General features: G+C 40.1%; 2 protein-coding genes across 5 annotated transcripts in view; one reads left to right on the top strand and one right to left on the bottom strand.

Annotated features, from left to right (window-relative positions):
- Positions 1–10,054, top strand: part of cc2d1b (coiled-coil and C2 domain containing 1B) — a 62,967-nt gene extending 52,913 nt beyond the window's left edge. The window contains exons 18-24 of the mRNA XM_078408535.1: positions 67–140; positions 2,407–2,465; positions 2,963–3,014; positions 4,251–4,350; positions 4,559–4,649; positions 6,578–6,732; positions 8,431–10,054. Coding sequence (XP_078264661.1) covers positions 67–140; positions 2,407–2,465; positions 2,963–3,014; positions 4,251–4,350; positions 4,559–4,649; positions 6,578–6,706 — 505 coding nt within the window. The 3' untranslated portion in view covers positions 6,707–6,732; positions 8,431–10,054. The remainder of the gene's footprint in view (positions 1–66; positions 141–2,406; positions 2,466–2,962; positions 3,015–4,250; positions 4,351–4,558; positions 4,650–6,577; positions 6,733–8,430) is intronic.
- Positions 1–26,167, bottom strand: part of LOC144598398 (zinc finger FYVE domain-containing protein 9-like) — a 125,700-nt gene that overhangs the window by 20,871 nt on the left and 78,662 nt on the right. For 2 of the 4 annotated variants that reach the window (XM_078408533.1, XM_078408532.1), the window contains exons 13-18: positions 24,941–25,091; positions 24,614–24,694; positions 22,420–22,582; positions 21,447–21,552; positions 16,570–16,746; positions 11,603–11,792 (exon numbers count right to left, since the gene is read on the bottom strand). In XM_078408533.1, the coding sequence (XP_078264659.1) occupies positions 11,631–11,792; positions 16,570–16,746; positions 21,447–21,552; positions 22,420–22,582; positions 24,614–24,694; positions 24,941–25,091 (840 nt within the window). In that variant the 3' untranslated portion in view covers positions 11,603–11,630. Of the gene's footprint in view, positions 1–9,690; positions 11,793–16,569; positions 16,747–21,446; positions 21,553–22,419; positions 22,583–24,613; positions 24,695–24,940; positions 25,092–26,167 lie in introns of those variants that run through there. The other 2 variants (XM_078408534.1, XM_078408530.1) reach the window with 1 other exon arrangement.

Here is a 26,167-nt window from a genome sequence, read left to right on the forward strand (position 1 = left end):
CTAATGTTGGCAAAAACAGTTAATTAGATATCTAAATTTTTATAATTAAAAATATCTATTTTGCAGGATATTTTCAGATATCAGTAGTACTGAAATGCTTGTCATTATCATAAAAGGAATAAATCTCCCTGCTCCTTCAGGTAAGACAAGGTAGGGATCCATAGAATTCTTGAGGCTGATAATGTGTATGATGATAAACTCAGCATTCAGTCGCAACAACTGTTTGTGGAAAAACAAGGCAAAATATTTTATCCTTTTTAACAAGTGTTTGGTTCAGCCAGATAAATAAGATGGGCTCCAAGCAGCAGAGATCCTGGTTCGATCCTGACCTTGTGCGATGTCTGCATCGAGTTTGCACATTCTCTTCTGATCGTGTGGGTTACTTTCAGGTGTTCCTCTATATACCAAAGACGTGTGTTTTTGTAGATCAATTGGCCTCTATAACTTACCCATAATGTGTTGGGAATGGATGTGAAAGGGGGATAACATCAAACTAACGTGAAAGGGTGAATGATAGTCAGCATGGATTAAGTTGTCTGAAGGGCCTGTTTCCAAATTCAATCTCTAAACTAAACTATTTATCTTTACAATGATTAGTTCCCTTCTCCCATTACCAGGCCAAACTTCCCCTCAACTTCCTCCTTGGCTCAATCCTCAACTTGCAGTGTGTCTAGTTTTTCTCCCAAAATGTCCTATTTGCTCTCTCTGAGCATATATTGTCAATGAGACCCAAATTCTGCTCCATTTACACTTAACAGCTTGCCACCTAGCTTTGCTGACAAACTTATGGTGCCTGAAATTGTAAATTATTCTCTATAGCCAGGTGGTCTTATTCACTTTCATTTAAATCCGCCATCATCACACCTCTTCAGCAACGACCTTTGATTATTCCATTCTTCCTATCACCAGCACATTTCCATCTTTCCTTTCTTCAAAGTTATTGAATGTGCCGTAAATGATTAAATCCATGCCTATCTTTCCCTGAATCCATATTGAATAAACTGGCTTGATAAATTAATTTGCTTCCAATCTGTTTTTTTACTACTATCAATTTTAACCAAAGATCACCTTGTTTTTAGGAGAGTTGAGTTGAATAACATCACCTTGCTTTTCATTTGATGGTTATGAATTATATTTTCACTTATTTAGATGCATTGATTTTTATTAACAACTGATTGCTCAATTATCCATAAATGAATATATCAAATAAGTCCATAACATTGTGTACTTTATAAATGCCTGTAGTACTCTTGCTTTAAGAGTTTTGAATAAATTTAGTTTAATAAATTAATTTGAATTTGTAAATGTATTGTTTTAAAAAATCAACCATTGTCTGAATAAAGCTAACTTGAATTTACTTTGAAGACAAAAATGTTGGAGTGACTCAGCAGGACAGGTAGCATCTCTGGAGGGAAGGAATGGGTGACATTTTGGGTCGAGACCTTTCTTCAGAGTAGAGTCAGGGGAAAGGGAAACGACAGATATAGATGGTGATGTTGAGAGATTAGAACAAATGAATGAAATATATGCAAAAAAAGTAACGATGATAAAGGAAACAGGCTATTGGTCTGTTTGCTAGGTGAGAAGGAGAAGCTGGTACAACCTGGGTGGGGGAGGGATGGAGAGAAAGGGAATGCAGTGGTAGGTAGAGAAATCAATATTCACACCACTGGGCTGTAAGCTGCTCAAGCAAAATATGAGATGCTGTTACTCCAATTTGCATTTAGCCTCACTCTGACAATGGAGCAGGCCTAGGACAGAAAGGTCAGTATGGGAAGGGGAATTGACGTGTTTGGCAAGCGGGAGATCAAGTAGATCTAGGCAGTCTGAGCGAAGGTGTTCAGCGAAACGATCGCCCAGTTTCCGTTTGGTCTCGCCAATGTATAAGAGTCCACATCTTGAACAACGGATGCAGTAGATGAGATTGGAGGAGGTGCCAGTGAACCTATGCCTAACCTGAAAGGACTGTCGGGGTCCTTGGACAGAGTCGAGGGAGGAGGTATAGGGACAGGTGTTGAATCTACTGCGGTTGCAGGGTCAGGTACTTGGGGAGGGGGTGGTTTGGGTGGGAAGTGATGAATTAACCAGGGAGTTGTGGAAGAAACTGTCTCTGCTGAAGGCGGAAAGGGGTGGAGATGGGAAGATGTGACAATTGGTGGGATCCCATTCAAGTTGGCGAAAATGTCAGAGGATAATGTGTTGAATACGACGGCTGATGGGGTGAAAGGTAAGGACTAGGGGGACTCTGTCCCTGTTGCGCCTAGGGGGAGGGGGAACAAGGGTGGGGCTGCGGGGTACTGAGGAGATATGTGTGAGGGTCTCATCTACATGGAATTTATTTTTCTATGTTGTGACGAAGATAGGGACTAATTTCTATTTAGTCAAAAGTTATGTTATTTTACACAGGTGTGGCTGCACATGACCTTGATGCATTTGTAAAGTTTGAATTTCAATATCCCAGTGCAGTGAGTAAACATTTTTATCAAATATATAGACATATAATCTTATAAGAAACATGTTCCTATTTATAAAATTACATAGTGTATTTAAACCCTGAAAGTGCTGCACAATTTGCAATGTTAATCATCTTTTTTCCGCGAGTAGTAGCTCTACTCATAAACCGAAAGTCTGTAGTCTCTTTTTGCTCTGGTTTATTTCACTCACGTGTTTAAACCATAATGATGTATTCTTAATGTTTTAATGCTTTATGCTTATTCTTATACAGTTGTTTACTGTATGTTCGTGTTGTTACTTGCGAGCGGAGCACCAAGGCACATTCCTTGTATGTGTACAACTTGGTCAATAAACTTATTCATTCATTCATTTATTCATTCATTGTATTTATAAATATAATTTAACTAAGTGAACACTAATATTAATCTATTTTTGTTTTGTTTTATTATTCACAAGTAAATAGTATAAATGATAAATTATAGGTTGAATACTACAATTTTTTAAACAGGAGCAAGCCCAACGAAACAAAACAATGGTGATAAAGAATACCAATTGTCCAGGTATGGGAAACGTAACTTTGTTCATCTTTTGGAAAAATGCTTTATATTAATATTAGCTTGGTTTAAATATATTAATATTCTGAATGTGTAGCATGAAAAAATATTTTTATGCAGCCATAATACAAACTCATTTTTCAGTAATGCTTTTCTACTTTGTTGTTATCTAAGTTTATAACTTTTTCAACAGTTAACATTTCATTGTGCAGGTTTAGTGCCTGACTTAATTGTAAATTAAACCAAATTTAGAGATTGAATCATAAATATATAGTTTGTTCTGTTGAGAACTTCCCTTTAACTTGATCTTTTTAAAAATGATGTTGCTGTCAGATTTTAGTTTAGGGGTACAGTGCGGAAACAGGCCCTTCAGCCCACCAAGGCTGCGCTGACCAATGATCCCCGCACACTAGCGTTATCCTACATACACTAGGGACAATTTACAATTTTACCAAGCAAATTAGCCTCCAAACCTGTGCGTCTTTGGAATGCGGCGATCCTGGAGAAAACCCCATGCAGGTCATGGGGAGAACGTACAAATTCCGTACATACAGAACCTACCTGTAGTCAGAATCAAACCCGGGTCTCTGGCACTGTAAGGCAGCAATACTACCGCTGCACCCCTTGTAATTCGGAAGATATTTTCTCAAAAAGAAAACAATCTCTTAATTTTCGCATTAAAAGGACAAAGAATTCTATTTTGCCAACTTTTATGCTATTGCATTCAGTAATAAGAACAAATAGAAAGAGCATATAATCCCAGTGTTTCTCAAGTCGGCTCTCCCATTCAATAAGACAGTGGTGGAACTGCATTACCTCCATTATGTCACTCTATTCCCATATCTGTAAATCTTAGAAATTATTGCCTTCAGTTTTGAATGTTCTCACAAATTGAGCAAGTATCTGGGTGGCGAATTGTAAAGAATCACTACCCTGTGGTTGAAGACGTTTTCCCTTAATCTCAATGCTAAATGCCAGATTGCTTTTGTACGCTGATTACAATGTTGTAAAACATTCTTGTTTGTGATTGCACATCTGTTTCACCCATTACATAATAATATAGTATTTACAGATTACTATGTTTACATATATGTTGTGCTGCTGCAAGTAAGAATTTAATTGTTCCGTTTCAGGACATATGAAAATAAAACACTCTTGACTCTAGTTTCTAACACTTTGTTGTATTTTAACTAAACTGCAATGTCTGTGTCTATTTTTACAATAATTATTTTTTTCTTCCAGAATATAATGAGAGATTTATGCTCAATATTAACAGAAATCATCGTGGGTTCAAACGAATTATTCAGACCAAAGGAATTAAATTTGAAGTATTTCATAAGGGGTAAGAATCCCAGTAGCATATTACCTATTGTGATTTCATGGTTATTTCTTCTCTGAAAGCAGCCTTATAATGTTCATTCTTTCATTTGGTCTAATGCTGTTTCTGTTCTGAGTGGAGTTCCACATTTTAGTACTTTAACGGGCTAGGTATTGCATTGTTTTCGAAGATTGTGTCATAGAAGATTAATTGCTTTAATTTTGTTTTGCAGTGGATTTTTCAGGAGTGACAAACCAGTTGGAACTACACGTCTAAAACTGGACAAGCTAGAAACTGAATGTGAAGTCAGAGAAATTATGGAGGTAAGGTACTTAATTTGCTATATTCCAACATAACCACCTTCTTGACCAGCTGCATCTATGTAGTGAAGCTACTTCTGTAGTGCTAATATAGGAAATTCCAGGTATTTGACCCAGCATTGTTGAAGGAATGGCTGTGTATTCTATATCTCTGAAATGTGTTCCCTTGGGAGGGAAGTTGCAAGTGATGCAGTTTCCATTGTGGACTGCTCGGGTCCCTCTGGGAGGTGGAGTTCCTGGGTTTAGAAACTTTTTGAAAAAGCATTGATGAATAGTACAGTGCAGATGGCAAGCACTCCTGCCGTGCTGCTTCGGTGATAGAGGGAATAAACAATAAAAAGGAAATGGCCAATTGAAAAATTTGCATTATACAGGGTCGGATCAAGCTTCTTGAGTATAATGGAGCAGCATTCATTCAGCTTGATCGGCTTTCGACAACTAAGAGTCACTCACTGTGTAGAAATGTCTTCCCTCAGAGGAAAGAACATAGAACTTGGAATGGTATAGCACATGGACGGGCCTCGACCCACAATGTCTGCTGAACAAGATGCCAAATTAAACTAATCCCTTCTGCCTGCATGTGAGCCATTATCCCTGCATATTCATCTGCCCATCCAAAAGCCTTTTAAATGTCACTATCGTATCTTCTTCCACCACATCCCTGGCAGCACAAAATGTGTGTAAAAAAACTTGCCCCACGCAAGTTATGCCCTCTAGTCTTTGATATTTCCACCCTGGGGGAAAAAGGTACAGACTGTCCTGTCCATGCCTCTTATCATTTTATAAACTTATTTTAGGTCTTCCCTCGGCTTCTGGCACTCCAGAGAAAACAATCCAAGTTTATCCAAGCTCTTTTTATAGCTAATACCATTTAATCCAGGTAAGCTTGTGCACCCTCTCCGAAGCCTCTACATTCTTATTCCTGCATTGGAATGCACACGCAGCTGCAGCATGATTTATTGACTGTTTTATTCAATACCCTGACTGATGAAGGCAAGCATACCATATGACTTCTTAGCACTCTATCTACTTGTCAAGTTCATAGCCACGTTCAGGGACTTTTGGACTTGAACTCCAAGATTCCCCCTGTTCATCAGTGCTGTTAAGGATTTCTATACTTGTCCCTTAAAATTGACCTCTCAAAGTACAATACCTCACACTTGCAGGTTAAACTCCATCTGCCATTTCCTTTCCCATATCCATGACTGTTCTACATCCTGCTGTGCACTTTGACTACCCTTCTTCATTGGGATTAAAGGATGATGAATCTCTGGGATTATCTACCCCTGAGGCGGTTGAGGTCAGATCATTAGATACATTTAAGGTGGATATAGATGAATATTTGAAAGATCAAGGAATTAAGGGTTATGAGAAACTGAGACCAGGGTAGATCAACTGCAACCATTTTGCAGTGGCAGTCTTGAGGAGCACCTGTTGTTTTCTTATGTTCTTGAATGCTCGCTATCCGATTTGCTCATGTAGGTAGTTCCAGTATTTATATTTTACTAGATAGTGAATGTAAAGTCTCAGCAGGAGTAATGCTGTTGAGTGTATAGTGGTGATAATTTGTTTTTTGCCAGTCTTGGTAGATGCTGAATTGATTATTTGCATTGTGTGAATTGACTAAATTCTGTATTTATGGATTTAGAACTGGCAGTTTTATATTATTGAGTTTCTAGCATTTTTCCAAAAAGTCTTTAAGCCTCTTGCCATTCTTACTACTGCCAAATTTCATAACAGTTCATAGACCAGCATCTGCAGTTCCTTCCTATACCTATTCATAACATTTCAGATGGTATTAATTCTAAAGCTAAGTTGGGGCATGTCATGTTGCAATTTCTTTCACATTCTGCCTTATTTTAAGTTGCCAAAGTTATTGTAGATTCTTTATGATATTTCTTACTGAAGCTCACATTTGTTGTTGTCCTTAGATTTTTGATGGCAGAAAATCAACTGGTGGGCGGCTAGAAGTGAAAGTTAGGATCAGAGAACCACTCCACAGCCAAGATATGCAAACTATAACAGAAAAGTGGCTGATTATGGACCCGACTAGCAGCTGAAAACATGCAGCTAATTTTTCCTCAAAGTGAGTATTTGTAGGTATGAAGAGAACAATACAGTGTAATTAACTACTTGTGTTTCTCTAAGTGTAGGACTCTTGAATTTAAGCAGGTAAGTTGCCTGTTTATTTTTAGCAGGGGTCAGTGCTGGGGCCGCAGCGCTTCACGTTGTGTATTATTGATTTGGACGAGGGGATTGAAGGCTTTGTGGCCAAGTTTGCAGATGATACGAAAATAGGTGGAAGGGCAGGTAGTGTAGAGAAAGCAGGGACTCTGGAGAGTGGGCAGAGATGTAGCAAAGTGTGGAGTCATGCATTTTGGTAGTAGGAATAAAGGTGCAGACTATTTTCTAAATGGGGAGATAATCTAGAAATCGGAGGTGCAAAGGGACTTGGGAGTGCTGGTGCAGGATTCCCAAAAAATTAATCTGCAAGTCGAATCAGTAGTAAAGAAAGCAAACTCAATGCTAGCATTCATTTCAAGAGGGCTTGTATACAAAAACAGGGATGTAATGCTGAAGCTCTATAAGGCGTAAGGCTACATTTGGAATATTGTGAGCAATTTTGAGCACCATATCTGAGGAAGGATGTGCTTGGCAGGCGGAAGATTCAGACATGCACTGCCATTTCACAGAACTTTAGAATTGATGGGACATTTAAATGAATGTTTTCTGGATTACAATGCTTTTGCAGAAAAATATAGAATTTGACCAAGCACAGCTAGGGTATAGTAATATAGAGTGGTATTGAGTTTGTTTGCAGCCTGACTTTTAGCCTTTCTTCAGGACTGAAGAATTTATTTTTTGTGTGCTATAACTGGCTAGAAATGCGAGTTACACAGCCTAATAAGGACAAGAAAGCTGGGATAAAGACAATGCTGCAAAAACACAACACATCAGTGGAAGCAAAAGGTGTGCGTCGACATTACAGGTCAAGACCAATTCTGAGGCAGGGTTGATGACCCATCAACTTAGTAGTAGAAACAAGGAATTACAGGTGCTGGTGTCCAAAAAGGACACAAAGTGCTGGAATACCTCAACGGGTCATTCTTTGGATTTATTGTGGGGCGGGGAGAGATGGCTTGACCTAATGATTTCTTACAGCATTTTGCATTGTTTCAGATTCTGGTATCAATGTTGATGTGTCTTGACTAAGATGCCTGCAACCTACATAAATGGTGAATTAATATAGCTACTTAACCAATAAACAGGAATTAATTGAGGTGCATGAGAATCAAATGAGTAATAGAAAGGGGAAATGTTAGTGTTAATAATAGACAAAGTAAATTATTTTTTTAGTCTTGAACATCAAAGTAATGATTTTTTTATTGAGATTAATTGGCATCGCACATTGCTGCGAATGATCTAGGTTCTAACATTTTTGTTGCAAACTGAATATACAATAAACATACAAATCCAACCAAATCTTTTTAAAAATGATAAACTGAGAGATATAATTTTGGAAGAAGCCAGGGGTTCACCAATTGAACAGTAAAGTCCTGGGGCAACTAAAGTGACTGAATCTGTTGCTCAATTTGCACATCAGTAACAGATTAAATGGTAAATGTGCTTTCTGCATTGCACTGTGGTTTGTTTGAGGATATATTACTAAAATCACGACAAACATATTTGAGTAATTCATGCAATGTTCATGCACACTGTTACACAAAAATAATTGATTACTAGATTATGAAACAGTAATGCAATGGGTTTTTCTTTTTCCAAGGTCAAATCATAACATCTATGCAGCTCTTGACTGCTACGGACAGAATATACAAGTGTGAATTGTTGCTGCTGGGAATGCACAGATGCACACAAAGCCAAAGATATTGTGAAATATACTATTTAATGCTGTATTTCATTACTACAAATTTGAGAATACAAAGCTGCCATTAATGTAATGGGTCAGAGTAAGGCAATGTAGAAAAAATTATGAAAATAAATTAAAGATAAATGTTTCATTTTAACAATTTCTATACTGTCTCTTTGTATTTTAGTGCCTAAAGTTCCAAAGCACCTTAGAAATTACAGGCAAGATGATAACTCTTGTATTTCTTAGCGAGTCTGTTTTGAAAAACAAATGCTCAAGAATGAATCTGACTTTGTTATTGAAATGGCAAATATCCTAGACTTTTGCATTCTCAAATTTAAGTGAGCATGCCTGTTTCCATTGTTATTAACAATTTTTGTTCTGACATATAAAAAAGCAGGAATTAGCCATAACTTATATCAATGTTAATTTCAGAATAATACTCTTCCAAATGTCCTCAGCTGCTGTTAATGTAACACAAATGCATATTTTAAAACCATTATGCTTCATTTGGATTTGTAAAAATCTTGGTTGCTATAACTTTCTACTTGTTAATCCCACAGAATCAATGATAACTTGACATGGTGCAAGGAGGTTACTAAAAAGGTAGCCAGAGCACTCCTAACAAGAAATAGTTGGAGAGTTGTTGTACCATATGTAAAATCTAGCGTCTGGGCTTCAGTGTTACTGAGCAAGGTACAATCAAGTAACAAATTACATTTTCATTTTGGATGAGGATGTTTAGGATTCAGATTTGTTGCCTATCTTCAAAGCAAATGAATTATTTTAAATTCTTAATTTATTTCAACAGCTGAGATAAAGATTCTGCAAAAAAAATTGCTGTAAATAAAAATGGGTAAGAGTCGTTTCATGGATTGTTGGCCTTTTCACTTATTTTTTAAACAGATTACATCATACTTGTATACATCAAACTGCACCCTTTCGCACAATGTAAAAGCTGTGTTATTGAACAGATGATCAATTTAATTTGTTTTTTTGAAATAGGTTGAATCATTAACTTACTGAAGTGAAGTGGTGTACAAAAACAACAAAAAACTGTTTAGAACCACATGTTAATACTATTGTGTATATCTTTCAATTGTACAACTGAAGTGATTATCAGTGAAACAAATTAGTTAGCTTTCCAAATCAAGAGGGAAACCACATACATCTTCAGTACCTGAAATCTATCATGGGAACTGGAAAATTGAGAAAACAAGTGTTTAAATAGTGAAGAGAATAAAGCGAATGTTGGAGATTTAAAAAAAATGGAAGTGCTGGAGTGAACTCAGCAGGTCGGGCAGTATCTCTGGAGGACATGGAGATGTGACATTTCAGGTAAGGACACTTCAGCCCCTCCAAAAATCAGTATGATTTTTCAAAGGGCTAAATGGCCTACTCCTGCACCTATTTTTCTATGAAGGCAGACTGCGACCCAAAATATCACCACCTATCCATGTTCTCTGGAGATGCTGTCTGACCTGCAGAGTTATTCGAGCACTGCCTATTTTTGTAAACCAGCATCTGCATGTCTATGATAGGTTGAAGAGCAGGAGCAATATTAAGTTTCTTAAGAAACCCCATTAAGCCATTCGGGACAAGCTTAAGTAACGTACGATTTCACAATTAATCTAAAGAACTAATTGATTTGAAGATTTGCCCTTTGAAAGGGTGGACAAGGAGCAAATTAATATTTTTGGAGAACTGTCAACACTAATGCCAAGGAGTCTCATTTGCATGGGGCGTCAATTTTGATGAAATATCATTGACATGGTCCATCTGTTTTTCTTTAAAAAATGGTATTTATTTCCTTTTGCAACCCTAACACAACTGATTTTGCTGGAATTTAAATTAATGAATAACTTCCTAATTTTTCTAACCAGTAGTTCAAGCTTTCCCCCTACCCCCAAATCACTCATACCTGTTGCACACCTCAAAAGCTACAGGACTTCAGAATACTGTTAACAAAAAGACATACAGATTTATGCAAGAATACTTTATTGCTGTTGTGTATTTAATGTGATATACTTAATTGGTATTCAATGAGGTTTTATTAGGAAACCATTTATTTGTAACCAGTTTCTAAAGTGCACATTTGACTACTGCCAATAGAAAAACCAAGGAAATGAAATTGCATTTCACCTAAATGTACAATGATTCTGTATGTCTTATATGCAAGATAAAACCACATTTCCATTCAGTGATACAATTGAAGGAAATAGGCCAAACTAAGCTATAACATCTATTTACCAATTCTTAACAAGCCATACTACAGCTTTTTTTAAATAAAAGAAACATTTATTTACCTTATATTAACTATTCTCAAATCGCAAATGTTTCTAATGCAAAACAAATATACAGTGTATTTGGCTTTTAAACAACTACATTTTACAATTACTTACAGGAGTTCACTTTTCTATACTTGGAGACTGCCCATAATAGCCCAATTGAAACAGATTCTTTCCATAAAGGCTTTAAATAATGATCCCTGTATGTATTACCTGAGGTGCCCATGCACCAGCAAATACAATTAATACAGCTGATACGAAATGCAGTATGGCTGAGAAAGTCATTAAAAGATCTTATTTTTAGAATAATTTGTTTATACACTACCTTTATTTCATGGCTAGAGATTACCACAATGTTCCATTATGTGGTTTACAAGGCATAGGTTAAGTGCTTCAAAACTTCAGACATACATTATATACAAACTAAATAGATTAACTGCTGATTGTGTCAGGGTAGTAGTGATACTGAGGTCAAGGTATTTCTACACTATCCTTATAGTGTCATTATAACCATGTTCAAATTGCAAACTAGTCTTAATCCTGAAGAATGATATGCTGCCAATCCAGACAATGTAAACTAGGAGAAATCAAAATTCATTCATGCTTAAGAACAGCTTCAGTAAACCGCAAGATCAAGTCCACATTTTATAGAAAGTTGAAAGGCAGGTAAACCTGACCTGCATTAGATTAACCTCAATGGCCCATGGTGCATAGTAGATTCAGCAATAATGGAGCACCAATTCAGTTTTATCATACCAACAGTTTAAAGTGCAAATGTTTTCAGTTAGAGCAATACACACCAGTAAGATGGAAAAGTCTTTCATGGTTCTAGGAAAAGCTCTCCAGGATGTAAAAGATGAGCTCCATCACAACTGGCCCTTCACTCAGCTGACATGCTCCACCATGGATAACTGGAACCAAAGCACTGTCAAGGTCATTCATGTACTGTGATGGAAGGGGTTGTCCATTGCTTCCAGTTTGATATCCAACCTAATTAAGTAAATTAAGATTTTTGAAAATTGGTTGACACCAACAAGGCAGTTTATACAAATTAATTTTTTTCACACCTGATCCACATGACATTTTTAGCACTAAACAAATACACAATTCTAGCTGATGGCAAATTATAAATTACGAACTACCTAATACATGGTTTATATGGTTTATAGTTAAATTTGGACATTTCATAGAACTGGGTAAGACCAATTTAATAAAGTTGTGAACCCATGCAATCTCAAATTGAAGAAGGAATAAATCAATCCTTTACATTAACTATTATGTTTTGCCAGTCTTTTCCATAACTAAAAATACACTGAAGTCTTGGCTTCCTTAAGAAAAACATCTTAGTTTTCAATATCCACAGTACCAATATTACTTTTAATCTCTTCATTCTCTTTCCCCTACCACACTTTAATTCCTTTCAAAACTCTACCTGGTTGGACAGCCTCAAAACACAAGATGCATCATAGTTGTCCCTCACTAAAATTAACGATTAATTGCATTTATTCATGAATTGAGAAAAGTGCAGTTTTACTATTCTACATCACGAACACTCCATTTGCCATTTCTTGGCCCACTCTTTCAATCTGTCTACATCAGGGGTGTCAAACTACCGGCCCGAGGGCTGCATCTGGTCCGCGAAAGGGTCCAATCCTGCCCGCGGGATGATTTTGGGGGGGGGGGGGGGGGAGTATTCGCGACCATTTATTAACTATATGTACGGCAGACGCTCTCTCTCCCGGGACGGCCATGGGGCGGGAAGGGGCCGGCGCTGGGGAAGGTGGGGAGTCTCAGCGTTGTCATGGAAGTGCCTGGGCTGCCGCCATAGAGACCGTCAATATGTACCTGAGACCCAGATGAGTGCGTGGGTAGAGGCTGGTGGGAAGTCGCTGCACAGTGAATGGGGCCACAGTCAGCGATCCAAAATCTGGGGGGCTCTGGGTTTGGGCTAAGGTTAGGTGGGGATGTGAAGACGTGCTGGTAGTTATGTGGGAACAGGGAAGAGAAGGGAGAAGGTGGTGATAAAGGAGGGGGAGGGGATTTTTAGGGATGAGGAAGGGAAGAGAGGGTCGAGGGAGGGAGTAGGTGGTAAAGAAAGATAGGGAGGGAGGGGGTGAGGAAGGGAGCAGATGAGAGAAGGAATGGTGTTTAGGGATGAGGGAAGGGAGGGGATTTAGGGAGGGGAGTGGGGGAATAGTTGGAAGGAAGTAAGTGGGGATGAGAGATGGGATAGGCTGAGGAAAGGGAGAGGGCAGGCGAGGGAGAAGGTGAGGGTAGAGGATGTGAGGGGAAGGAAGAAAGACATGAGAAGGATGGGGAGCAGGGCCTTCAGGTGAGATGATGGACAGACCATATTTCACCATGCCAGGTAGCTGCTGTTTGATTGTTCACCACCCAGCCAGCCCATTGTGGGCAAAACATAAACACTATAGGAAGACTATAAGAGGGGAACAGAATTAGGCCATTTAGCCCATCAAATCTACTACCATGGCTGATCTATTTTCTCGCTCAACCACGTTCTATTGTCTTCTTTCTCCCTGTAACCTAATCAAGACCATCAATCTCTCCTCAAAAACACCCAATGTCTTGGCCTAAGCTGCTGTCTGTAGCAGTGAATTCCACAGATTCACCACCCATTCCTCCTATCTAGGGCTTAGATACCAATCATAAAAGTAATGCTTGCTCGGCAAGAAACGAAATAAGTAAAGTGAAACACTTTGTAATTATAGCAGAGACTGAGACATGAGAGCAGGTTGAAAAAACGAAGGCAACGAAAGCTGTGGGAGCACACGCGTGTGTATAACTGATCCGGCCCGCAAGAAGTCGCATTTTGCCCATTGCGGCCCGTGACTTTAAATGAGTTTGACACCCCTGGTCTAAGTCCTTCTGCAGACACTGCTTCCTCAACGCTGCCTGGCCCTCCACTTATCTTTGTATCATCTGCAAAGTAATCAATTCGATCATCCAGATCATTAACATATAACATGGAAAGTAGTGGGCAGAGCACTAGTCACTAGCTGCCAACCAGAAAAGTACCCCTTTATTTCCACTCTTTACCTTCTGCCAGTCAGCCAATCTTCTATCCATATTTGAATCTTGCATCTAATACCATGGGCTCCTAACTTGTTTAGATGCCTTGCATGCAGCACCTTATCAAAAAAGGCTTTCTGAAAATCCAAGTAAACAACATCCACTGACTGCTTTGTCTATTCTGCTTGTTATTTCCTCAAAAAAATCCTACTGATTTGTTAGGCAAGATTTCCCCTTAACAAAAACATGCTGACTTCATCTATTTTATCATGTGTTTCCAAGTACCCTGAAACCTCATCCTTAATAATAATGAACTCTAAAATCTTACTAACCACAGAAGTCAGATTAACCAGTCTATAATTTATTTTCTTTTGCCTTGCTAACTGCTTAAATGGTGGAGTTACATTTGTAATTTTCCAGTCTTTTGGAAGCAGTCCAGACTATAATTTTCTTATAAAGATCTCTACAGCTACCTCTACCTGGTCCAGGTGACTTATCCACCTTCAGACCTTTCAGCTTCCCAAGCATCATCTCCTTAGAAATGTGACCAAACTCACTTCTGGCCCCTGACTCTTGAATGTCTTGCCATGTTGCTGGTGCTTTCCACTGTGAAGACTGACGCAAAAAAAACATGTAGGAAAGAACTGCAGATGCTGGTTTAAATCGAAGGTTTAAAACAAAATGCTGGAGTAACTCAGCGGGAAAGGCAGCATCTCTGGAGAGAAGAAATCCTTCTTCAGACTGATGTTATGGGAGTGGGCAGTACAGAGATAAAATGTAGTCGGAGACAGTAAGACTGGTGGGAGAATTGGGAAGGAAGGGGATGAAAGAGAAAACTTCAGTTCGTCTGCCATTTCTTTGCTCCCCATTACTACTTCTCCAGCAGTTTAATGTCCACTCTTTCCTCTCTTTTATTATTAACTAAAAGCTTTTTGTAGCTTTCATATTATTGGCCAGCTTACTTTCATATTTCATCTTTACTCCGCTTATTGCTTTTTTAGCTGCCTTCTGTTGGTTTTTAAAAGCTTCCCAATCAATATGTCTTTTGCTTTTATTATGTGTTGACTTTCTTTGTCAGCCATGTTCACCCCATTCTCCCCTTGGTATGTTTCTTCCTCTTATGGATGAAAAGATCCCAAGTCTTCCAAATTACTCCCAGAAACTCCTCCCATTGCTGCTCCATCATCATTCCTGCTGGGGACCCCATTCAATCAATTTAGCCAGTTTTCCCCTCATGCCTCTGTAGTTACCTTTACTCAACAGTAATAATGATATATACAATTTCAGATTCTCCCTCTCAAACTGCAGGTTAAATTCTTTAATATTAGGATCACTGCCTCCACGGAGTTCCTTTACCTTAAGCTCCATAATCAAATCTGGTTTGTTACACAACACCAAATTCATAATTGCCTTTTCTCTAGTGGGCTCGACCATGAGCGGCTCTAAAAAGCCATCTCTAAGCATTCTACAAATACCTTCTCTTGGGATCATATACCAGATTATCCCAGTCTATCTGCATATTGAAATTCTCCATGACCATTGTAACATTGCTTTTCTTACATCCTTTTCTATCTCCTGATGTATTTTGTATCCTACATCCTAGCTACAATTCAGAGGCCTGTATCTAACTTCCATCAGGGTCTTCTTACCCTTGCAGTTTTGGAACTCTTCCCACAACGATTCCACAGTTTATGATCCTATGTCGTTTCTCCCATAAGATTGAATTTCATTCCTTATCAAGAGAGCCACCCCATCCCCTCCGCCACCCTCCTGTCTTTTCGATAGGATGATTATCCTTGGATGCTCAGCTCCCAGCTTTGATCCTCTGAACCATGCATCTGTGATCCCACAACGTCGTACCCGCTAATTTCTAACTGCTCTATCAACTCATCCACCTTTTTTCACATGCTACATGTATTCAAATATAACACCTTCAGTTCAGTATTCACACCCCTCTTCTCAAATTAGTCCCCAAGTTGCCTGATCTTAGATTCTTATCCCTTTCTAAACATTCTTATTCTGGAGACTTCTGCAACCTCTCCTGTACTCTCCTTCCCTTTAATATCCATAGATTTACAATCTTTGACCCACCCCACACAATTTAGTTTAAAGTTCTATCTGCAGCCCAATCATCCCTTGAATTCTTTTTGTAAAGAAAATACACTGTATAACCAAAAGATTCGCATTCAAGTCATTATCCCCCTCTCAGGAATTTATTTTAGAAATGCAACTTCTTTGGGTTTCATGGACACAAGAAAATGCAGATGCTAGAATATTGAGCAAAGAATAAAGCGTTGGAAGAACTTAGTGGGTCCGGCAGCATCTGTGGAGGGAATGGACAGACTGAAGGTTTCCAACCCAGAGCATCATTTATCCATTCTCTCCACAGAAGCTGCCTGACCAGCTGAGTTTTTCTAGTACCTTGTGTAAAGGTGCATTTAGCTTTTCCGATAGAAGCTTTTGATCAACAATGGAGAAGGAACTTTGAGACCCTATTTGAATAATGATACGGCGTTTTCTTTCACTAAACTTGAAGGCATTATACTTGAACTGCGAAATTCAAATTTCAAATTTTAAAGTCAAAACCTACTTAGTTCAATTGATTACATGAACACTGCACCCCATTTCCAGCACTAATTTAAGCACTCATAAAATAGCCAAAGCATACAGTTTAAAAAAAAAGCAGAGTACTTTTTTCTAATTGACATATTGTAATACAAAATTTAGACTTTAGTACCTGGTCTGAATCTAGTGTGACACGAAGGCCCAGTTTTGATTTTCCATCTTCTTTCAGCAGTTTAAGGTGCGGACAGAGTGCTAAGCAAAATGCCTTGGCCATATTCTCTGCAAGTTTGCTGTGATCTGCTGGGTCACTAAAATCGCTGGGCTGTTCCTCACTCTGCAGGAAGAACACCTTAACAGAAAAAGATTAGTCAAGTTTAATTACTTTAAATAAAATCCTATTCATAAACTGAAAATTTGCATTAACATAAAGCCTCAAGGCAGTTTATAAGATTAATAGACAGTGGACACAAATAGACCCGTTGGGCCCAAACCACTCCACCATTGGTGCAGCACCCTCTCCACCCCCCTCTCCCTCCCTAGGGTTGCCTCTCCTGCATTGATGCAGCACCCTCTCCTCCCCCCCTCCCGGGAGCAACCCGCCTCCCGGCCTGGGTGGCCGCCATTGGTGGAGCAGGGGTGGGGAAGGGGGGGAAGAGTCCTGTCCCGGTGCGGGGATGTTCAGTGGTAGACGGTGGCGTATCTCCCACTGTTGTTGAGCCGCTGGAATGTGGGCAGCATGGGGAAGGCGCTGAACCGGCCGGGGAGAGGAAGGAGGACGGGGGAGCCGAGGGTAGGCCCAGCGCCAGGCCTCGGCCTCCACCAACGCCCAGCCTCGCTGCCGCCGCCTTTCCCCTTGGCCCACCTCAGGCTCGCGGTTACCCGGTCACGTCCAGGCACAGGCTCCAGCTGCTTTCCCCGGCACCAGGCCTGGCTCTCCCACTCCCAAGAGATGGGCGGCCGAGCCCTGCTCAACGGGCCCCAACTGTGCAGGCACGGATACGTTTGTTGTGCGCACGCGCGGATGCGGATGCGGCGGCCATCTTATGTAAGTACCAGATCAACGGAGCCCCAACTGCGCATGCACGGTTTTTAAAACTTTAAAACATGAATAACTTAAAATATAACACCGATTGCAATGAAACTTCTGCCATAGGACCACGGGACGACGGTGAGCAAGATGGGCCTAAAATTGTTGCGCTATTGTGTACCGTTTGGCTGTAGTTCAGGAACAATCAAACAAACAAGAGGTTTAGTAGAAAGACTAATAAGCTTTAAACCAATCACACACAGATGAATGAACAGGAGAACAAAAGCTTTAACATAGTTAAGGAATTTCTTGGGAGGAATAGGGTACCATAGATGTTTAGTGAATGAATTCTAGAGCCTTAATTTTCGAAAAACAAAAGATAAATATTTTTTAAATGGGACCAGAAATGGAACCATAGTAAACTGTTGTTGCAACAAACCATGGAGGAGTCCGTTATTGTTGAATGTCCGTTATTACTGAGTACGGGATTATCGTTGTATGTGGTCAAAACAAAGAATTGCAGATGATGGTTAATACACAAAAGAACACAAAGTGCTGGAGTAACTCAGCAGGTCAGGCAGCATCCCTGGAGAACATGGATAGATGATGGAAGTGGTCAATGGTCTGGAAGGTGAGATCACTCATGATCCAGGGTGAGCTAGCTATGGGCACCCGCTTGGGCCCCAGCTATGCCTGCCTCTTTCTAGGATACATTGAACAATCCCTGTTTCAGGCGTACACTGGCCCTATACCCGAACTCTATCTCAGTTAAATTGATGATTGCATCGGTGCTACCTCCTGCACCCACTCATGCAGAACTCATGGACTCATCAACTTCACCAGCAATTTCCATCCTGCACTGAAATTTACTTGGACCATCTCCGACACCTCCCCTTTCTTCATCTCCATCACAGGAAATAGACTATCGAACGACATCCATTACAAACCCACTGACTCCCATTACTATCTAGTCGACACTTCTTCCCACCCCGTTTCCTGCAAATACTCTATCCCCTACTCCCAATTCTATACGCTGCATTTGCACCCAAGATGAAGTGTTCCATACCAAATCATCCGATATGTCCACATTCTTTAGGGAACGGGGGTTCCCTTCTCCCATCATAGATGAGGCCCTCACTTGTGTCTCCTCGGTACCCGCAGCTCTGCCCATACTCCCCCTCCCCCTAGTCGCAACAGAGTCCTCCTAGTCCTTACCTTTCACCACATCAGCCATCGCATACAACACATAATCCGTCACAATTTCCGTCACCTTGAACGGGATCCCAACACTAGTCACATCTCCCCATCTCCATCCCTTTCCGCCTTCCGCAGAGACAGTTCCCTCTGCAACTCCCTGGTTTTATTCATCCCTTCCCACCCAAACCACCCCCCTCTCCAGGTACCTTCCCCAGCAACCGCAGATGATGCAACACCTATCCCTCTACATCCTTCCTCAACTCTGTCCAGGGACCTCGGCAGTCCTTTCAGGCAAGGCAGAGGTTTGCTTGCACCTCCTCCAACCTCATCTACTGTATCCGTTGTTCAAGACGTGGACTCTTATACATCGGCGAGACCAAACGTAGACTGGAAGAACGTTTCGTTGAACACCTTCATTCAGTCCGCCTGAACCTACCCGATCTCCCGGTTGCTAAACACTTTAATTCTCCTTCCCATTCCCACACAGACCTTTCTGTCCTAGATCGCCACAATTGTCAGAGTGAAGCTAAACGCAAATTGGAGAAACAGCATCTCATATTTTGCTTGGGCTGCTTACAGCCCAGTGGTATGAATATTGATTTCTCCAACCTCAAATAACTCCGGCTTTCCCTCTCTCTCTATCCTTCCCCCACCTAAGTCTCACCAGCTTCTTATTTTCACCCAACAAACAGCAAGCAAACGCCCGTTTCCTTTATCATCGTTACTTTTTTGCATATCTTTCATTCATTATTCTTTATCTCTACATCGTCGTCTATATCTCTCGTTTCCCTTATCCCTAATCTGAAGAAGGGTTTTGACACAAAACATCACCCATTCCTTCTCTCCAGATATGCTGCCTGTCCCATAGAAACATAGAAAATAGGTGCAAGAGTAGGCCATTCGGCCCTTCGAGCCTGCACCGCCATTCAATATGATCATGGCTGATCATCCAGCTCAGTAACCTGTACCTGCCTTCTCTCCATACCCCCTGATCCCTTTAGCCACAAGGGCCACATCTAACTCCATCTTAAATATAGCCAATGAACTGGCCTCAACTACCTTCTGTGGCAGAGAATTCCACAGACTCACCACTCTCTGTGTGAAGAAATGTTTTCTCATCTCGGTCCTAAAAGACTTCCCCCTTATCCTTAAGCTGTGACCCCTGGTTCTGGACTTCCCCAACATCGGGAACAATCTTCCCGCATCTAGCCTCTCCAACCCCTTAAGAATTTTATATGTTTCTATAAGATCCCCCCTCAGTCTTCTAAATTCCAGCGAGTATAAGCCTAGTCTATCCAGTCTTTCCTCATATGAAAGTCCTGCCATCCCAGGGATCAATCTGGTGAACCTTCTCTGTACTCCCTCTAAGGCTAGAATGTCTTTCCTCACATTAGGAGACCAAAACTGTACACAATACTCCAGGTGCGGTCTCACCAAGGCCCTGTACAACTGCAGCAGAACCTCCCTGCTCCTATACTCAAATCCTCTTGCTATGAATGCTAGATAATACACGCTTGCTTTCAATGACTGGTGCACCATGACACCCAGGTCACATTGCATCTCCCCTTTTCCTAATTGGCCACCATTGAGGTAATACTCTGCTTTCCTGTTCTTGCCGCCAAAGTGGATAACCTCACATTTATCCACATTATATTGCATCTGCCATGCATTTGGCCACTCGCCTAATCTATCCAAGTCACTCTGCAGCCTCCAAGCATCCCCCTCGCAGCTAACACTGCCACCCAGCTTCGTGTCATCCACAAACTTAGATATGTTGCATTCAATTCCCTCGTCCAAATCATTAATATATATTGTAAATAACTGGGGTTCCAGCACTGAGCCTTGCGGTACCCCACTAGTCACTGCCTGCCATTCCGAAAAGGACCCGTTTATTCCTACTCGTTGCTTCCTGTCCGCCAACCAATTCTCTATCCATCTCAACACTGAACCCCCAATACTGTGTGCTTTAAGTTTGTACACCAATCTCCTATGTGGGACCTTGTCGAAGGCCTTCTGAAAGTCCAGATATAACACATCGACTGGTTCTCCCTTATCCACTCTATTAGTTACATCCTCGAAAAATTCTATAAGAGTTACATCCTCGAAAAATTCTATAAGTCCCGCTGAGTTATTCCAGCTTTTTGTGTCTACGAGACAAAGATAACGTGGATCATTAGTCCTTTCCCCCGGGTAGACGTTTAAAACTAGATGGCATAGATTTACAGTGAGAGGGTAAAGATTTAAGCGGACATGAGAGGCAGATTTATCCACACAGAGGATGGTGGGTAGCTGGAACGAGCTGCCAGAGAAGTGGGGGAAGAGGCTGGTACAATTACAATGCTTAAAAGGCATTGAACAGGTTCATGAAGAGAATAGGTTTAGAGAGATATGTGGCAAATGCAGGCAAATGGGACTGGCCTAGGGAAGGCAACTTGGTCTACATGAACAAGTTGGGCTGAAGGGTCTATTTCTGTGCTGTATAATTCCGATTCTAAGAGAGTAAGAGAATGAGAATAATGAATATCAAACACAAAAACAGAATAGGGGTTATTATCCCAGGCTGGCACAGGTGGGAAGAAGTGTACCACAACAATCTGGACATGAGATGTAACAAATCAAACTTCTTAATGAACATCTAATTGAGGTTAGGTTAAAGCGAAACTACAACAGCATGGCACTAAAAGAGATTCTAACAGGTAGGAGAAAAGTCATAGATGGCAGCAATACATCTTCCTGTCCCAACGAAAAAAGGGATCCATTCTTAGACACCCAAATATTATGCAAAATATGAGCAGAAACAATACTTTAATACGTTTTTCTATTACCTCTGTCCATCGAATTACTTTGCCATTTGTTTTGAATTCTGACCCATGAAATATCTTCACACTTGCAATTTCATCCATGGATTTGCCATCAATTGGACTGATGAGACTACAATTTTGAAGCAAAAATTTTAAATTAATATGGTGATATTCTGAAAAGAAACACAAATGCCTCTATTACAAGCATATAGTACAATCTAAATTTAATGAACATATCACATTGAATGCAACATCTGATTTAACAAATTATTGGAAGTTCTATTCTTAAGCAAGTACACATACTTCATACATATAAATTATAATAACAGCTAAACAAGAAAAATATTTAAACAGTGGGTCACTCTAAATGATAGATTATATGCACCTCCATTTTAAATATCATTGCCTCAGGGCTAATAATCTGTCTCCAACTTTGAGGAAAAAGTGTACAGTAACTACATGCAGGAAGGAGAATGATTGCAGTTTTTTAATATAATTATTATAATAATAATAATCCTTTATTTGTCCCACAACGGGGAAATTTGCAGGGTTACAGCAGCAAAGTGGATAGCAAAAATAAATAAGCATTCATTCAAAAATAAAATAACGGTAATTATCTTTATTTACTGGTCTGCTAGGAGCAGTGCTGATTGTGCAGACTGACAGCAGCAGGAAGGAAGGACCTTCGATATCCCTCCTTCACACACTTGGGGTGAAGAAGTCTGTCACTGAAGGAGCTGTTCAGTGCAGTGATAGTGTCCTGCATGGGGTGGGAGTCGTCGTCCAGCAGTGATGATAGCTTTGCCATCATCCTCCTCTCTCCCACCGCCTGCACTGAGTCGAGGGGGCATCCCAGGACAGAGCTGGCCTTCTTGATAAGTTTATCAAGTCTCTTCCTCTCACTTATCCATACAAATCCCTAATATTAAGTGGTAAAACATAATTAAATGATTCTATTTTCACATCCCCAACTAGCAATTCAAAACTAAATAAGTACCCTTTGTTGATATTTTTGTCATCTTCTGTCCAATGGATGTGAACATGTTCCTGTGGTTCTTCTGCATCCGTTTTACCACAGGTTATGGTAAAGTCTTTCATCTCTCGGATTGCCTGTCGTAAAGTATCCATTGTTTCTGCTGAGATTTGTACCATCATACCATCTAAAAATACAACAAATGCAGCAAAATAATTACATGGTAACACACACCTTACCTTTGACGAGATGTGCATTTCATACATTTTTACCAATTCCAAAACAAACCGTTGGAAATATTCAGCAGACTTAAGAAATCAAAGTACAAAAGTCTCTCCGAACGCCCAAATTATTAATTGTATAATATTCTTTACATCCTTGTATTAATACCAATCTCACATCCTTTGAGTTAGATCATCAGAACCTTTTTGAAGAGGGTTTTGTGAAACTGTAGGTCGATAGTCCAACTAGAGGAGGGACCTTGTATTGGGAAATGGTGTTTCAGTTAGAGGGGATTTTGGGAATAGTGATTACAACCCTATAGTTAACGTTATTAGACATTTAAAGACCAGTTGATCCCAGAAATTCAGGCAGCATACTCCAGTAAGAAGGAGGGACAAGAATGGCAACGTATAGGAATCATGGATAACAACAGAAGTTTAAATTTGGCGCATCAGCATGCCCTTTTTCACCAGCTGCCGCATCGTTGCCATGGCTGTTGTTGCGGCTCACAATGTAGCCCCTGGCCGACAATGCTTCTTTCAGGTCATCGACACTAACAGGATATGTTTGGTCACAGTGGAATTCCCGTCCCTCTCAGCAGCAGCTGTTTCTTCCTGTCAGCCATCGCTTTGTCCATTCCCTCCACCACTGCCATTGCCGCCTTCTCCTCCTCCTCCTCCTCCTCCTCCTCCTCCCCCCCCCCCCCCGCAGTCGCCAACATATTCCACCGGTGCAGAGGCCGGCGAGTAGGGTTCACTGGTGCTAACCAGTGGCATTGGCGCACAGTTTTAAGGTGAAATTACACAAAGTGCTGGAGTAACTCAGCAGACTGAATCAGTCTGAAAAAGTTCTGAAAAAGAGTCTGAAAAAGTTCTCCAGAGATGCTGCCTGACCAGCCTCTTTCAACAATTAATGTTATGAGTGGATTTAGAATCCATTACTTCGGTTAACATTCCTAAAGTGATACGTTAACAAATATGTTGAAGTACAGACTGTCATGCCACAGGCAAACCCTATGCCATTTTCTTCTCTGGAATGTCAGAGGCGGAGTTTATAAAGAGGCCTGGTAGTTTATAAAATTATCAGACAGGATAGACAATCAGAATCTTTACCCCAGGATGAAAATGTCAAATACTGGAAGGTGTAGCTTTAAGGGCAAAAAAGTTTAAAGACAACATGCTGGACAAGTTTTTTTTTTAAACACAGAGTGGCAGGTGCCTGGAACGCGCTGGGGAGGTGGTGAATGCAGATACAACATTGGTGGTTAAGAGACTTTTAGGTAGGCACATGAATATGCAGGAAATGGAAGGATATGGATTACTTTCAGGCAGAAGGGATTAGTTTATTTGGCATCATGTCAACATAAACATTGATTACGGTGGGCCAAAGAGCCCATTCCTCTGCAATATTGTTCCTTCCTTTGCCTGTGGCAGAACACACTGTACACACTTTAGCAACCTCAACTGAAGTAATGGATTCTAAATCCACTCAACACCTGCGCTCGGTCCGCATTAACCAATCTGATCTCCAGGTGGCTGAGCACTTCAACTGCCCCTCCCAGTCTGACCTTTCTGTCATGAGCCTCCTCCAGTGCTATAGTGAGTCCCGCCAGAAATTGGAGGAACAGCACCTCATATTTTGCCTGGGCAGCTTGCAGCCCAGTGGTATGAACATTGACTTCTCCAACTTTAGATAGTTCCTCTGTCCCTCTCTTCCCCTCCCCCTTCCCAGATCTCCCACTGTCTTCCTGTCTCCACCTATATCCTTCCTTTGTCCCGCCCCCCTGACATCAGTCTGAAGAAGGGTCTCGACCCGAAACGTCGCCCATTCCTTCTCTCCTGAGATGCTGCCTCACCTGCTGAGTTACTCCAGCATTTTGTGAATAAATACCTTCGATTTGTACCAGCATCTGCAGTTATTTTCTTACACTAAATCCACTCAAGATTTACTGCTCACGTCGATTTTCGGCAAAGTGCAAAAAGTTTTGTATCATTACCTTCTACAATGCTAGATTTGGCCAGGTAGCCAGAAGATGATTTCAGAGCACCACTGAAGACAAAAAAACTGGCTCCTGTTACTGCAAAACAGAATTACAGAAATAGTGTTAATTTTTGCTCATTGTGAATCATCTCAAAGTTCATTCACTGCTATTAAGAGTTAATAAATGTTTTTATTTTAATAACATGAACAGTTATATTCCAAACATCTGGAATAGCAGTTCTAGGCAGGAAAATTCATGCCAACACAAATAAATCGTATGTTGGAGTCGGCGTGCATTCTTTATTAAGTTAAAAAAAACCAATGCAACTTGATGAGGACATACCTTTTCTAGGTTGGTTGTGGATACTAATGGCCTGAGTCTGGTAGTTCCCATCATCATTTTGAACGCACACCAAATGTGAATCTGCCTTCTCATTGAAGCAAGCTCCAAATGCCAACACATGCTCATTGGATTTGTTCATTGCTTTCATCATCTTGATTAAAATGGCCCAACAAGGAGAGACAGATCTTTACAAACCTTCTTCAAAACATTAAAACTTCATTGCTATCTATTCAAATTCTATATTTACACAAAATAATTTGTCGCATAAATGACAAATGCGAATTGAGCTAAAGCATAATATCCAAAAACTCTACTTTGTGCTAAACTTTAGGTTAATTTCAAGACCAGGTGAGTTATGTTTATATGAATTGCACACCCATAAAATTAGTGTCTGATACAAAAACATTGGAATGACCAATATTGAGATTCCTGATCATTTAGTAAATGTTGGCTATATTGATCACAATGGCATACATGGTATTTAGTGATGTGGGGATGGGATGAAAAAAATGTTCAACTTAAACTTCAATCAGCTTACTTAAAATAATGCAGTTCTGCTTTCATTTTAGCTGCTGCATTTTGTGTTAAGACACCACATCCTTCCCATCATGAGCTCATCCCACTTAAAGTCAAGTTGAGTGCTAATACTTTGGAAAAATTACAAATACTTACTCAGACACTATTCCACAATTTACGTAACTATCACAATCCAATCATTATATTCAGTTGATCCCGATATATTGTAATTAGATTTCAACGCCAATTTTTCCATAATATTAAATGTTACCTATCAATTGCCTTTTGGAAAACTCACTTTACTATCTTCAAAGTATTATCTAATGGGTTTATATCCCAAGCACATCAGCAATACTTATCCAGTAGAATTATTGCTTTGCCTTTTAAGTACACACAATTCATTACCAAAATAAAAAATTCTATCCTCATTGAGATCTTTCTCTTTAGCCACCAGCTACATAGGAGGCAGCTCATAGGAAACACATTTGAGTGTTTTAAAACAGAATGCAAAGCGACAATATGAATCTAATATTTGGTAACTTCTTTGGGATAAAAAGATTCTGTTATATCACATTCCATTGCATCATGTAGGTTTTGTCCAATTGATCATTTATTAACCAAAGTGCAATAACCCTATCGCACCAATCATTTGATCACAAACTTCATCAGCAATGTTTGTATCCTAGTTTTAATGTTTAAAAAATGAAAATA

This window comes from Rhinoraja longicauda, chromosome 11 (genome assembly GCF_053455715.1).
Source record: "Rhinoraja longicauda isolate Sanriku21f chromosome 11, sRhiLon1.1, whole genome shotgun sequence".
In the NCBI taxonomy this organism is placed as follows: domain Eukaryota; kingdom Metazoa; phylum Chordata; class Chondrichthyes; order Rajiformes; family Arhynchobatidae; genus Rhinoraja; species Rhinoraja longicauda.